We start from the raw sequence: 15350 nt of genomic DNA on the forward strand, positions 1-15350 counted from the left end.
TCATTTTTCCTTCAATAATTTTCACCTTTTGGTGAGAATCTTGCATTCATCTTTTGGGTGATTTTATGTCTCTCTTTATGGAGTGGTGATTTGTGTCTCTTCTTTTGAAGTGTGTCGTATGTTTTAGTATTCTTGTGTGTTTTGTTTTTATATGTTGGTCCTTTGAGAGTGATTCAATTGGTGTATTCGGAGATCTAGAAAGTCTGTATCAAGACTACCGCAACAGTGATTATTCCAAGAGTTCACCTTTCACAACAGAATATTGTTCATTTTTTGGTGTATTCCATTTACAACATATTTATTGCTGATATCGAGCAAGTAGATAGTCGAGCTGCAGTTTCTCCAACCTCAATTTATGCAATTGGGATTTCTCAACACCGGCTATCAATTTTTTTTATGTGTTAAGGTCAATTGTAATGTATTTAGAGATGTCGGTGCAATTTATATTGAATAATATGTCTTTGATTTCATTCTTAGATTCAAGAATTTTTAATATTTTATTTGTTAAACAGTCAGGAAACAAATTATTTTATTTTTTATCGGGTTTGTACCGTCAGTTGGGAGTTATCCCAGTATGGTTTTATTCTAATTAATGAAATCTGTTATATTTACTTGGCAAAAAAAATTTACGAGAAAGCTGAAATACCTCGACATCTTAATTTTTTATCTGTAATCATGTCCATTTGGCATACATGTCTCCGGTCTACTTAAGCTTTATTAAGCAGCTAGCTCCGATCAGGCTTGCCAGCGACTCCGTCAGTCAAATAATAACAAATTAACAACCGGCCGGCTCTTCAAATATACATAAAATAATTACTACTAGTATTTCCATATATATTATATAGTAGTTTCAAGGACCAAATCTTTTAACTAATATAATTATAATTAATTTTATAATAATAGTATGTCACCTTCCTCTCTTCCAGTCTTCCTCAGATAAATATAGAAAACCCATGTCTTAAATTTGCTAGTCTTTTGTAAACTGGAACTCAGCGTTCCCGAATCCCGAGATTAATCTAGAAGGAACAATAGTCAAGTTGTGAGAGCTATACTCTCCGGATAACAGACCACTTCTCCGGCAATGTTCAAGTTAAAGGCGGCAGCTTTATGCTTCTTCTTTGTTCTTTGCTTGCCTCTGTTTGGTGCTGCTCAGCGATCTGGTAAAAATAACACTTCTTTGTGGAAGACATTAAGCGGTACTCTCTCTCTCTCCCTCCCTCCCTCCCTCTCTCCCCCCCCCCTCTCCCTCGACAGAAAGAAAGATGTGGCAAGTTGAGTTTTTTTCCTTTCGGGATCAGTAAATTTTTTTGCTCAGTATTTAGTAATTGGGTTTGTCTGGTGTGTGCCCATAGCCACATGCTATTCTTTATTTTCATTAGCAAGTGCCATTCTTTATTTGTCTCTTGATTAATCTATTTTTGGTTATTCTATTTTTGGTTATTAATTAGTAAGTGCCCTTCTTTATTTGTCTCTTGATTAATGGAACTGCGTCTCTCTACATATTTTCATTTAATGAGATTGTTGCTTGCTGATTAGCGTGTTCACTCATATGTACTTTGGCTGAATATATGGACAACTATTTACAGGTTTTACTAAATTTTGGCAATTATAGGAAATTCAGTATTAATGCGATTTAAGTATTATGCACATACAGTGGCTTTAAATTAAATTTTCATTTCAAATATATTTTTGGGGAATTTTGCAAAAAGTAGGATCACCATACGAAGTTAAAATCAAGGCAGGTGTTGAGCATTTCACGGATTGATTGAAAACTATTGCTCTGTAATTTCCAAACTACCCAAAGTGAGCAAGTTATTATACTGTAGTTATAGTGGAGAAACCGAATTTTGTTGAATGGGCATTGCGCCCTGACTAGTGTCATTGTCCAGTTGGTTTATCAACCTCAGCGCTCTCTGGCTGGTGGAAAGAGCTAAAATGTAATAGTTCAAATTCATTGAAACAGGGTACAGTTTTATAGTGATCCAAGACTAGCAATTTCATGGTTTGTTCTTGAATTTTTTAGTTTTTAAATGCTGCACTGCTCTCTTTTCGTTAATATTAAGATTATCCCAAATAGTATAAAACTCACTTATGTTATTCATTTTGTAGGAGATCCACCTCTAGCCATTGCACGTGGTGGCTTTTCTGGGATATTTCCTGATTCCAGTCTGGACGCATATCAATTGGCATTAATTACTGGTTTACCTGATATGATATTGTGGTGTGACGTACAACTAACAAGTGATGGTGCTGGAATTTGTTTTCCGGAAGTTACTCTTAACAATGGTTCTGACATTGGGGCATTATTCAACCAAAGCAGTAAGACCTACCTTGTGAATGGTGTTAGTAGGACTGGATGGTTTTCAGTGGATTTCACCCTAGATGCTCTCACAAATGTATCCTGTAAGTCAACTTTGATATATTAATCTTTTTAATGATGAAAAGGGATATCATGGAAAAAGAGACATGTCTAAAATTTATACAACCAGGAAGCTTAGGATAAGTTTGAGAAGAAATTTATGTACACTTAAGATTCTCTGTCGTCAGTCGATGTTGTACAATCTTCATGAAATCTTGTAAAACCTTTTCTAACCAAAAGATTAGCCACTTTAGACCTTGTTAAAGTTTACCTGACTTGGCTTCTCAGCATGAGATATAGCTGTAATTTACAGAAGCTTCCTATGACTTCTTGGTATGTGTAAACCTGTGACTGGATCATTGTTACACGCTTCGTGGGTAGTGCCATGTAGCTGTTAATTGGAACCATCATCCTGGATAGCCGTTCTGTTTCGTAGAATTCACTCTGGATTCCGATCTGATTTACCAATTTTGCGTCCTTCAAATTTTTTAGAAAGAATACATGAACACTAAACATGTACGAGATTGAGGCCAACTTGAGATTCAAGACAACTGTCTAAAATTTTGAGAACGCACAAGGAAGAAGAGACGTAGTAGCAACCAAATATATGTATATATAGGCAAACGATCAAATATAAACTAAATAGAAACCAAGGGAAACTCCTCCTACCAACACCCACCCTTATATGTCATACCCACAGGCCCACCTCCGGTCCTATTCAATCCACTCCGGGTCCACTAAAGCCTAACATATATTTAACAAACCAATTGTTGTCATAAAGTCTTCTGTGTAAACATTGGACTGGAGTTTAAATGATAATTATAGAAGTGCTTAACAAATATTGATGATTTTGACAGACTAATAAACTTCTTTGTAATCTGTACAGTGACCCAAGGAGTTTTCTCTAGGTCCAATCTCTTTGATCGGAGCTTCCTTCAAGTAGTTACTGTTGAAGAGGTGGCTAGGCAATTGAAACCACCTGGATTCTGGTTAAATATTCAGGTAATATTCGATCTGCACATCGTTCTATGATTACTAGTTCCTCGTTATGTTATATGCCCAGCTTATGCATTTTAAATTGTTTGCAGCATGATGCATTCTTCAGCCAACATAATTTAAGCATGAGAAGCTTCGTGATATCTGCATCTAGAAGTGTTATCGTTAATTATATCTCATCACCAGAGGTTAACTTTCTTAGAAGTATTGTTACACGATTCAAACCTAGTCAAACAAAACTTATTTTCCGATTTCTAGGACAGAGTGATATTGAGCCTTCTACCAACCAAACCTACGGCTCTCTTTTGAAGAATCTGACATTTATTAAAACATTTTCATCTGGAATATTAGTTCCGAAAACCTACATATGGCCTGTGGATAAAGATCTATATTTGGAGCCTCATACCTCAGTCGTCTTGGATGCTCATAAAGAGGGACTTGAAATTTTTGCATCTGATTTTGCCAATGATATACCGTTTGCTTATGATTACAACTATGATCCTGTAGCCGAGTATTTAAATTTTATCGACAACGACAACTTTTCCGTGGATGGTGTGCTTTCTGATTTCCCAATAACTCCATCAGAGGCCATAGGTAACGTGTATTACTATTTTATTTCCATGTTTTATTCAGTATAATAACATGTAATTCACTGCTGATTTATCAGGAACCTTTTTTTTCCCCACGCCTACTACTGTACACTTGTGAATAGGACGTCGGGCCACTCTGGCCCTTTGTGCTCCATACTGCTTATGCAATCTAAGTATTAGTCCAAGTAAGATGTCCTATATGGCATAAACAAATGATCAAGTAAGATTACCTAAGAGATAATTATGTCCAGGGAGTACCTACCCTTTCTATGTTGTGAGGAAATTACTTAAATCCTAGGCTCTAGATAGCTCCAACATACTTATGGTTTCACTGTTAATATGAAAATTAGTTTTTCTTTTGATTATTTTTGTTTCTGCAGATTGTTACTTAAATCCTAGGCTCTAGATAGCTCCAACATACTTATGGTTTCACTGTTAATATGAAAATTAGTTCTTCTTTTGATTATCTTTGTTTCTGCAGATTGTTTCTCTCATATGGACAAAAACAATTCTGGACCAGGTATGTCGTTATAATTTATGCACACATCTTATTTCTTTTTGTTGTTTTAAGGTTTTTTTTATATATTATTTGTAATGATGCAGAATTCATTGTTAAAACCTACTGTACATTATTGTATTATTGTTACATAGTTTACTTCTTGTATTATTGTTACATGGTTTACTTCTTGTACAACTGAAGACCCACAAGCATGATTAAATCTTTTGGTTTCTCCTTGCAGCAATCCCTTTGGTCATTTCACACGAAGGATCAAGTGGGGAATACCCTGGTTGTACTGATTTAGCATATAAACAAGCTATTTCAGATGGGGCTGACGTTCTTGACTGTCCGGTCCAAATGTCGAAGGACGGAACACCATTTTGTCTAGGCTCGATAAACCTTATAGAGAGAACCACAGCTGCTCAATCCTTCAGCAACCTAGTAGTCAACATTCCTGAGCTTAATAGCGAGGGAATATTCTCCTTCAGCATCGACTGGAGTGACATACAAACTCTCAAACGTAAGTTGAACCTTTTCTTGCCACTTTTCACAGTGTATGCCGGTGACCTGAAATTATCAAAGTACAGAATATTTTAATTATTAATTAATTCAATCATATGGGCTTTCCAAAAAGTATCCATCAATCAGTGTCTAAGAAATTCTTCTTCCTTTATGTTTGTCACTCAATACCTTTGCACTTCTGTAATGGTTATGATTTTTATTATGCTCATAATTTGATATGTTATCGAAAATTTCGTGGCAGCGGTGATATCAAATCCCTATTCAGATGCATTTTTGTATCGGAATCCTCGAAACAAGAATGCTGGAAGTTTTGTGGCATTATCGGAATTTCTGGCCTTGGCAAACAACGCAACTTCTATTTCTGGTGTCCTTATTCGCATTGAGGTGAGTTTATTAGGTTTCTTGATCTCTTGTAATACGTTCACAGTCAAACTTTATGATCTCAATAGGTTTCAAAACTATTACGATAATTTTAACAACTTACATTAGCTAGAAGTTTGGTAGAGAATCATCTTATCATTTGGACGGGTTCTTTCGAAATTTCTGAGATTCCTTTTGTCGTCATGGGTCCAGAATCTGAATATATCTGAATTATTCGAAGGTTATGTCTAGTCATGGTGTGTGGCATTTATTTTTGGGCCCTACAGCTTGACCGGAATGCTTCTAATGATATTAGGAATTTCCTCTATTTTGCAGAATGCATCCTACCTAGCAGAAAAACAGGGACTGGGTGTAATAGACGCTGTTGTGGATGCCTTGAGCAAAGCTGGTTACAATAATCAGACAAGGAAAAAAGTAATGATTCAATCTCCGAATAGTGCTGTTCTAATTGAACTAAAGGAGGGGAAAAACAACTATGAGCTTGTTTATGAGGTTGAGGAGGATATCCGTGACGCCTTGAATTCAACCATCTTGGACATAAAAAAATTTGCAAATTCTCTGGTTATCAGCAAAAGTTCTGTCTATAGCAAAAATATTGGATTCCTCACTGGGGCTACAGATGTTGTGTCAAAGATGCAGGCATTTAAGCTACCTGTCTACGTGAAACTTTTTCAAAATGAATTTTTTTCTCAAGCATGGGATTTCTTCTCAGATGCATATGTGGAGCTGAACACATATGTTGTTGGTAGTGGTATTGATGGTGTCATCACTGATTTCCCTGGGACAGCCAACAAATACAGAAGTAAGTTTATATTGTTTCCTGCTGAACTGATACTGGTATATACTATATATTTAGGGTCTGGGTCCCTGACATACGCATGTCAGGGCATACTATTAGCGGAAAAAACTGTTGGATGGCTTAACCCTAAGTTTTTGATGCATATGCAAGGGAGCTATAGTGTCATCCAGCGGAAAACTGAATCATTTTAAGGTTTCTCTTGTCCAGCGCTTTTTCTCCGCTGGACATATCTTACTAATAATTGATTCTTCCAGACCAACACCCATATATTTATACCTTTTAACCATCTCCTTGCCTTTTTTTTGGGATGATACCCTGTTAATTATCTCTTGATCTTTTTGTCTTAGATTATCTCAAAATTTCTACTTAAACTCTTTGACGCTAAAATAACCATGCTAGAATTACATCTAAAAAGATGGAACAGCATAGCAAGCACCAATGTATATTACAACACAATTAAAAGGAAACTCCTTACCAGAGGGTAAAACCACATTTCACTTGTAAGAATGATTTACATGAATGAAGTTGCTCCCTCACTTGACATTTTGAGCACAATTATCTCACTTTGTGCGAGAACTCTATTGTGTGCATCTCTCTACACACTTTTTAACCCTTTGCATTCTCGTCATGTGGTGTTAAGTGGGATACTCACGATTATATGCACTCTGATCTTTTCCAATTTATAGTCGACACAAGTATTTTTTTCCCTAATCTATTTTTGACTCTTCTTTATAATATTTACTTACTTATCTATAATAGAAATATAACTACAAAAAAATTATTATCCAAGTAAAACATATTTCTATCATCGTAAAAAGTATTCAACTTAATTTTGAATTTCTTTCTTAAAATTAGGAAAGTACTGGAGCAGTAATATTTGGTTTGTCGTATCATAGAGTAATTTGCCTTTTCTTTCTTCCGCTCTCTTATTTTTTATGGTGCTCTACAGGAAACCGTTGCTTAACTTTAGGAAAGGATACACCAAATTACATGACTCCTGTAGGTCCTGGAAATCTCTTATCAGTCAGTCAAACTCAGCCAGCAGCTGTAGCTCCCAGCCCGGTCCTGGAAGTGTCTGATGTGACGGAGCCCCCATTTCCTTCTGTTGTCGCGAAGCCAGATAGTAATAATGGTACTGGCGATGGTACTACTGCACCACCTCCTAAGCAACCAAGTGGACAAGCTAAAGTAGTAGTGGGCATTTTCGTATCGAACCTTGCCATTCTTCTTGTGACTGTTCTGCTATTTTGAACACGAAAGACAGTCATATTCCCCAATAATTTTGCACATTCCATTATTCCTACTCTTCGCCTGTTTTGTAGCCTAGCTTAAATTTTCAGATGTTTGGAGCTGAGATGAAGATGATTTAGATGCCTAACGCGTGAATTGAAGATTTTAGGACATTGTTCATTCCTTTTCCTTGTAATTTGAGTACAGGGCTTGTGTATAAAAACTGAATACTATGTTTGTCATTTATGCTGTTCGATTCTTTCGCTAAGTTGCATGTCTGCTGATAGTTTTTTTTTAAAAAAAAGTTGCAAATTAAATAAAACTCGTTTTAACAAACAGTTTAGTTCTGAGTTCAATAAATGTAGGGAAGGAGTGAAGAGGGAGTAAAATACTTCCATTCCAATTTCAGAGTGAGTGTATAACTTCGCAATTCGAGTTTGAGTTGAATGGTGTCATTTTTTTGTTTGATTTATGATGATTTTTAATCGAAATGAAAATTTTAAATAATTAAATAGTGAAATGTAAGCTTAATGTCCTTTAATTTCTAATATTTGTGTTGGGTATTGATGTGGTCTCAACATTTTAACTCAGCCGATTCAACTCTCCAAATATATATTATTTTCCAACTTATCTCTCATATTTATAATACTTGGATTGTGTATCGATGCGGCTTAATATAACTCTGACGGATTCAATCTTCTAAGTATGTGTTATGTTATGATTGGCCTCACTTAAAAAATGGTATATAACAAAGAGCAAACTTGACAATTTTAATATAAAGTTTGCTCGTTTCTTTAAGCACTTAAATAATATATTAAATGTTCTTTTTTTTAAAGAAATACATTTATTCTTTAGATATATTTTTAGCGCCTAAAAAATATACCTTTTAAGTTTTAACGGTAATGTTTATGCTCTTTTAATCTTCGGTATCATGATTGTCTCATATGTTATATATATTTTTTGGTACGAGAACTACGCAAAACGCATCTAATATTTGCATTTGAAAAATAAGATCGTCGAGTTAAAATATTATATCCATATATGTATATAACTCCGAATATAAAGGATTTAAAGGGCATTTATCCTGAAATAAACCGAGAAACTTGAGAATTTTGAGATTTGGCCGTCCCAGTCTGGACTCGAAGCAGCTGCTAATTTCTCAATTCTCCAACACAACAAAGCAATCGGCAATTCAAACCAATCTGTTGCGTTCTTCTATGTAAGTTCTTCCATGTTAACACCTCCTTGCAATCTCGTGAATTTCTTGCAAATCAAATTTATAATTGTACGAATTCAATTTCTTCATGTCTTGTTGATTTGAGGTCAGAGCGAAATACTAATGCATAGAATCTGTTTCATTCAATTCCGGTAGCTCAAGCTTTCACTTTGTTATGATGATGTTTTTCAATTTTGTCGGAATTAGTTAGGGTTATTGAATTGTTGTGCTTATTTTCAGTTATGCCCTTTGAAATTTGTTGGTAACAGGTTTTGAAGATTGTTATCTTGATTAGAGTAGAGAAAACAAGTATCACATGGTTACGTGCTATCCGTCAACACCGAAGAAGTTGCTTATGACTTTCGGAATGTTTCTTGGTGGTGCCTCTATCTTTGCTGCTGGCGTGCACCTGTCGTATGTCAATGTGGCTCCTCAACAAGCTCGAACCAAGGCTCGAAATGATTTTGTCAAACAGAGATTAAAACAGAAATATGGCAAGTTATAGAAGTACGCTGAATTGGTGCGTGACTTGATTATTTGTTTGCTATTTAATACTTTATATATAATGAATACATTTTTACAAATTCCTTTCTTATCATTTACAGTTTACCATTCCATAAGGTTAATTAGATCCTTTGCAATACGCAGTGTTGTGCATCCACCTGTGAAATCTGAATACTTGCTCGCTGTACCACTAGGCTGGTATCTTTCCAGTTTCCGCTTTTGTGCTAAAACATCTGTTGCTTTTTCGATTTCACTTCGTCTGTGCTGCATATTTGCTTCCCATGGAAGATTTCTTCTCCTATAAGGATGAAAGTGTTCATAATCTTCATTTGACCTCATCATACTTTGTACTGCAACTTCAGTCCTTTTAGCGCTAGTGTAGAGTTCCCAATATCCATATGGCTAGGGTTGCTACTTGCTCCGCCTCTGATGCCTATTCCCAAACTTTATCAAGCAATATATCAGTAAAGTCCATCAATACTTCTTTCTGGCATTTGCTGTATCATGCTCAACCTATAATAGAAGCTTCACAATTAATTATATCTTCTGAAAAGTTGATTATTAAGCATAGCTCTCCAACAAGCTCAAACCAAAGCTTGAAACTATCTTGTCAAACAGAGTTTAGAACAATAATCCAGCAGGTTATAAAAGTACATTGAATTATTTGATCACTTGATTATTTGTTTGATGTTTGAAACTTTATTTAGTGAATCCATTTCTACAGATTTCTTTTTTGTAGTTTAAAGTTTACCATTGTATAAGGTTAATAAGGTCCTTTGCAGTGCTGTGCTTTTACCTCTGAAATTTGAATACTTGCTATTTGCTCTGCCTCTGATGCCTATTTAACTTTATTATGCAATGTATATTGATAAAGTTCATCAATACTTCTTTCTGGCATGTGGTGTGTAACGCTTAACCTATAATAATATATTTTCCGACAAGTTAATGATCAAACTGCACAGCTCTCCAAGTCAAAAAAAAAAAAAAAAAAAAGAGTTACCGAGTAAGTTATATTGTCCGACTTATTCAATGACATTGTCTGGGCCACTTGTTTGTTGCTTTAAGAACTTCTGAATCACATATGAGGTCGTGGATAGCAGCCCCTAAAATTGGTTGGTACTGATTATCTGCTACAGTATATTACAGTTTAGCCGATTTTGTTTTTATGCACAATCTAGTAATTTTGTCAAGAGGCAACTTCGTTGCTCCTCATTCTTGTAGCCTTGAGCTGTGACCTCACCTTTATCGTTATGCAATGACAATGTTTGTTCACAAGTGCTGCTCTTCTGAATAAAGGAGCTATCTTTTGTAATTATCATTTAAGCAGTGCTTGATGAAGTCCCTTTTGTTTGTGGAAACATCAATTTGTACATGATTTTTGATGCGCACTTACCAGATTGATAACTGATGAGAATCCCAGTAAACAAATATATATCTAAAGAAATGACAGAAGGTACACTTGGCAAAAAGCCTTGCACAAGTCATTACCATTAATAATCAACCGATTTAAAAAACACAAGCAAACTCGACCGCTGATAACCAATACTTGTGTCGAACAATTGGTTTATTACGTTGCATTTCAAAATTTTAAGAAGCTAGAGTGGGACTAAAGTTTATTATCTGCCCAAGCAACTACAGAATAATAAATCTAAAATCTGAAAAGAAGAAAAAGAAAAAAAATTGAGTGGTATATACTCAAAAACTAATATGATTTTATAACAGCAGATACAGCCATGCTACGGAGTATCACAATATCACCACTCATATGTTGCAGTCAAGGAGTATCACAATAATATCATTATCATCACTCATCTGTCATATGTGGAGATGTATCTCATTATCGCAATGCTGTAAAGGAGCGTCACAATATCACCATCCTTCTGTCACATTTTTCTGATTGTACAACTCTACAGACAAACATAACATTCTAAAACGTGCAGTCATAACATTCTAAAACGTTAGTCGTAGCTTGTCACATTTTCATGGCCGCACACGACAAACTAAAATTCTCAAGTGTTCACAGGGAAGTATTTAGAGTATATTAAAATTGTAAATATTCCTAGATATTACCACTGTTCAAAGATATAACAGAAAACAACATTCCCAAAATACGGAGTTTAGACCGGACATAAGATATTGGATTTGCATAAGTTTTAAATAGGCGGCAGAACTACATGAAAGCAATATAAAGAATAGGCTAAGTTAAGCTCTCCAATCTCCATATAGGTCAAAAAACTTTAAGCTGCTGCCCCCTTTCCTTTCTTCTTCTGAAGTTTCTTCATGTAGAACTCTAACTCCTTGCCCTCCAAAATGTATCTGTCAAATGAAAAGAACAAAAAACTATGTTGTCAGGTGGATAAAAAACCGATTTGTAAATATTCAAAGTACAAGGACACCACATATAAGAAAATATTTAAAGAAAAATTAACATCAATGATTTTTTCACAAAAATCCCAATACTCAATTTGAAGTCAGATATTTACACATGAAGATGTGATCACATACCCGTCAGCACGACCACATTGGCCTGGTCGTGATGAAATTGCAGCTAATAGACGACCACCTCCAAATTGCTCTTCAATATGTGGGTCTATCTTACGATCCTCCTGACGCTTTTGTACTTTTCTCTGTACATGGTTGCTTTTCTTTGCATCCTCAGTAGCAGCTTCACCATACTATCCATTACACCAGTACACGGTCAACTATACATACATATTAGTATATTACATTGCTTGATAGCAACAATGCATGCAGAACTAAACATATCTCATCAGATTATCATTGTTCAAGTACAAATCATTTTGCTACGCCATGCATTTCTTCATTCGCCAAAAAGCACTAAACCCCTACTAAGATTTAGCAGTGGCATCATAGGCTTTAGAAACGATTATACTGCAAATAACTTTTAATGGTGTATTATTGCGTAACAAACCCCCCTTCTACAGATTTAGTAGTTGCATTAGAGGCTTTAGACACAACTATACTAAAGAAAATGACTTTTTATGGTGTATAATTGTGTAACAAACTATGACAAAAGTTGAGCCTAATATATATATGCGGACAGATTAACTGACTCGTGAAGAAATCAGGCATGAGAATTGTTATTTTATCACCAATTTACTAGCAATACTGTTTCATAGTTTGACTGAAGGGCTAATCCAAAGAAAATACAGCATAAAAGTAGAAAATTATAGAAACCAAATAACTGAAGTAAAAAAGGTGCATACCTCTCCTTCTTTCTTGGCAGCAGCGGAACTTTTCTTTTTCCTACCAATTTCAACTCCGTAGTGCTGAAGGTACCATTGCTTAAATGGTGCTGCATCAACCTGAACTATTGCGCTCTTGACCAATGTTTGTGTCCTCACCAATTCATTATTGGACGCATTATAGACCACGTCAAGAATACGAGTCTTCCGAGTCACAGCCTCACTACCCCAAGAGTAGTTCCCCGTATCCAGCCTGAGCGCACGCCACTTGACATTTCCACCTCGGACCCTTACCCTTCTAACAGTCTTGTTGCTAGACAACTTTGTGTTTGCAGGTTGCCTTCCTAGCTCGTACCTACAAAGCAATGATATATCATGAAACAATCTCCCTCAAATCACTTAAGTCACAAAATGGTACTAACATATTACATAGCTAAAATAAGGAACAAGTCCTCTGCATTTCACTTCTTTCCTCTTGCTTGGAAAAATCCCTACCTCTCTGTTCAACAGTTTGATACTCTTTATAAAAGTACAAATTGAGTACTCAGTAAGCTCAAAATTTAAATTCAAAGATCATCAAACTTCCCGGTTCCCACCACTGTCCATCAAAATTCAAAGTTCATAAACTTCCCACCACAGTCCATTTAAATTTAATTATCATAAACCTTCCAAGTAGCTAAAACCTTCTCAATTATTAGTAACCCATATGCGATTTCAGGTTGCTATTAGTTTTTCACAATAACTTAAGAAAACACCGCATTCTAATCGTCTGCATTACTATTCTGATTCTGAATTACGCATCGCAAATGAACACTGAGCCACTTCTAGTGAAACACTTAAGGATACTTCTACAAATCTACGATAAATTTAAGCTCAAAAAAAATAAAAATTAAACATTAATAGGAACAGTGACATATAAATTTACTTTCGCTTCTTCCTCCATGCCTTCTTCTTGCCACCAGTGGCACGCCTCTTGTGCATAGAATCTCGTGAAATACCTGCGAATTAATAATGAAATCGACATTTAACAATTGAATTTTATTTGATGAGAGAAGTGAAGAGATGATTTAGAATGATCTATGCCTAAACACATACACAGAGATACACGTACCCATGATTGCAGAGGAAGGTTCTAATCTCCGGGAACGGCGGCGGCAGAGAGTAAAATTGGTAGTGTTGTTAAATTAAAACCCTACTATCGTCGTACTCGCTCAGTCGGGATATAAGAGTCATACTTTTAAGAGTTTTTGACGTATATTTATAAATATTTTTTTCAAATTTTATTTTATGAATAAAAATGTACTATCGTATTTTTATTCATAAAAAGAAATTTTTAAATATATGCGAACAAAGTTTTTAAAAATGTGTGAATAGACTAATATATCTTAGGAGTATTCATAAATCATAAGTAAATAGTTTCTTCTCGGAATCCGATCGAAATATGAAATTTTATAGGCTTTTTTTTTGTAAAAATACTGTTATTTTTCAAAACAAATTGCAAATTAATATTTTTCAAAACATATATGCAAAAATACGGAGTCGCAAATGCAACCATATTGGCAACTGCTAGCAATTATATATGTAACCATAAATGTAACTTTGATTTTTTATTTTTAAATTACATTTATTTGCATAATAAGTTATAACTGGTTGCTACACAGAAAAATGGGTGCCCTACGAGGCCAACACTAATATCAAAAAACAACCATGTAATCAGCTAAAAACAAAACAAAATTCACCATATAGATCCAATCCACCATAAACTTTGATGATTCACCGCCATCGCAGCTCCGTCAAACAACATCCTGCTTCATTCCCACGCACTAGACTCGTCATCCCCTGCCGAGACTATGCGCTTCATTGGGAGCTCCACCACACCAACACTTCTGGTTTAACACTCAAATCAGCAGTCATCATCACCACTCTATACCCACCTCCAAAAATCACAACATCCTCACCTCATTTGAGCCATAAGCACGAACAATTACTCTTCCAGCCCGCGCCGTCTGTGATCGTTCGACTCAATGAGCTTAACGTCGGAAAGTACTGAGAGGGAAGAAAATTATGCGAGAGAAAAAATTAATGAAAGTGATGGGAGACATACTGGGGAGTGCAAGAGAGATATGATTGTGAGAGACACATCGAAAGGAGAGAAGGAAAGAGGGGACGGTGAGAGGAGTGAGAAAAGAGCAAGATTGTGGAGTTTAATTGTTTATATGTTAAAAGATTGTAAATTTGTAAGTTTTTAGGTAAAGTATTGAGGCCGTTTGGCGCAACTTAAAAAAAGTGACTTATTGCTTATAATAAGAAATAGATTATAAGTGATAAGTGAATTTGACTTGTAAGTTATTAAAAGTGTTTGGATAACTTTGATCTATAAGTCAATTGTGTGTTTGGTAATTTAAATTTATAAATTAAAAAAAAAATTCAAACTATTAAAATAAAAGAAACTTCTATAATAAATAAAGTTTACTACATATTAAAATTTTAAAACTTTCATAAAAAAATGCAAATTACTAAAAAAAATCCAAAAAAAGCTAGCATTTCTAACTTCCAGCTTCTAGCTTAAAAAATCCAAAATAAGCACTCCTGCTTTTTTTTTTTGCCAAACACTACTAAAAGCAGAAACAGCTTAAAGTGCTAAAAAAGCCCGGAAACACTTATAATCAGTGTTGCCAAACACCCACATTATATTTACAAACAAATATCCAAAAGTTGGTATATTTTTCAAATTCTCTTATTTTTTTTGGTTATATAATCAGATCATATAATTTGAAACTTGCAAATGCCGATGATTGCCTAACCTTGTATCAAGAATTTGAAAATGCTGTTAAAAATTGTTAACTGTCCAAAAAGGTATCGGCAAAAAACATGAATTATAAAGATTAAATTTCTAATAATTTTTTTATAATTACATATTTTAAGTTATAATATAAAAAATAATATTTTTGATGAGATTTGATAGTGAACTCTAATACTACATTTTACAAAATCACTAAAAACAGTTTTTAAACTAGAAATTATTATTTAGCAAAGCTGATCTTAGTT

At 34.8% G+C, this 15350-nt stretch overlaps 2 protein-coding genes and 1 long non-coding RNA gene across 5 annotated transcripts; 2 read left to right on the forward strand and 1 right to left on the reverse strand.

Annotated features, from left to right (window-relative positions):
* The first annotated feature begins 830 nt into the window (after positions 1 to 830).
* On the forward strand, positions 831 to 7644 carry LOC108193033 (glycerophosphodiester phosphodiesterase GDPDL3). The gene is made up of 9 exons (XM_017359599.2): positions 831 to 1196; positions 2110 to 2403; positions 3246 to 3361; positions 3448 to 3949; positions 4427 to 4465; positions 4686 to 4964; positions 5208 to 5350; positions 5663 to 6149; positions 7096 to 7644. The coding sequence occupies exons 1-9, from the start codon at positions 1082 to 1084 to the stop codon at positions 7395 to 7397; spliced, it is 2277 nt and encodes a 758-aa protein (XP_017215088.1). The 5' UTR covers positions 831 to 1081; the 3' UTR covers positions 7398 to 7644.
* Positions 7645 to 8438: 794 nt separating this feature from the next.
* On the forward strand, positions 8439 to 10468 carry LOC108226544 (uncharacterized). 2 transcript variants are annotated; one of them, XR_001807678.2, is made up of 3 exons: positions 8439 to 8595; positions 8862 to 9112; positions 9198 to 10468. It is a non-coding gene; the product is annotated as an uncharacterized LOC108226544 (long non-coding RNA). The 2 variants fall into 2 exon arrangements; XR_001807677.2 differs by having other exon boundaries at positions 9241 to 10468.
* Positions 10469 to 11112: 644 nt separating this feature from the next.
* Positions 11113 to 13569, reverse strand: LOC108224556 (small ribosomal subunit protein eS8). 2 transcript variants are annotated; one of them, XM_064079954.1, is made up of 5 exons: positions 13414 to 13569; positions 13228 to 13300; positions 12324 to 12657; positions 11602 to 11771; positions 11113 to 11372 (listed from the first exon to the last, which is right to left on the reverse strand). In XM_064079954.1, exons 1-5 carry the CDS (start codon positions 13415 to 13417, stop codon positions 11324 to 11326), a joined length of 630 nt encoding a protein of 209 aa, XP_063936024.1. In that variant the 5' UTR covers positions 13418 to 13569; the 3' UTR covers positions 11113 to 11323. The 2 variants fall into 2 exon arrangements, with proteins under 2 accessions (XP_063936024.1, XP_017254704.1); XM_017399215.2 differs by having other exon boundaries at positions 11113 to 11412.
* Positions 13570 to 15350: the final 1781 nt, after the last annotated feature.

The sequence above is a fragment of the Daucus carota genome, chromosome 6 (assembly GCF_001625215.2).
Source record: "Daucus carota subsp. sativus chromosome 6, DH1 v3.0, whole genome shotgun sequence".
Classification (NCBI taxonomy): Eukaryota; Viridiplantae; Streptophyta; class Magnoliopsida; order Apiales; family Apiaceae; genus Daucus; species Daucus carota.

Excerpts from the sequence above, each read along its gene's own strand:
- LOC108193033 (XM_017359599.2), top strand. The coding sequence starts at position 1,082 with ATGTTCAAGTTAAAGGCGGCAGCTTTATGCTTCTTCTTTGTTCTTTGC. Across the intron at positions 1,197-2,109 it reads TTTGTGGAAGACATTAAGCG|GAGATCCACCTCTAGCCATT; the intron begins GTACTCTCTCTC and ends TTCATTTTGTAG. Across the intron at positions 4,466-4,685 it reads CAAAAACAATTCTGGACCAG|CAATCCCTTTGGTCATTTCA; the intron begins GTATGTCGTTAT and ends TTCTCCTTGCAG.
- LOC108224556 (XM_017399215.2), bottom strand. Across the intron at positions 12,658-13,227 it reads GCATGGAGGAAGAAGCGAAA|GTACGAGCTAGGAAGGCAAC; the intron begins GTAAATTTATAT and ends ATTGCTTTGTAG. Across the intron at positions 11,772-12,323 it reads CTGCCAAGAAAGAAGGAGAG|TATGGTGAAGCTGCTACTGA; the intron begins GTATGCACCTTT and ends TGTAATGGATAG.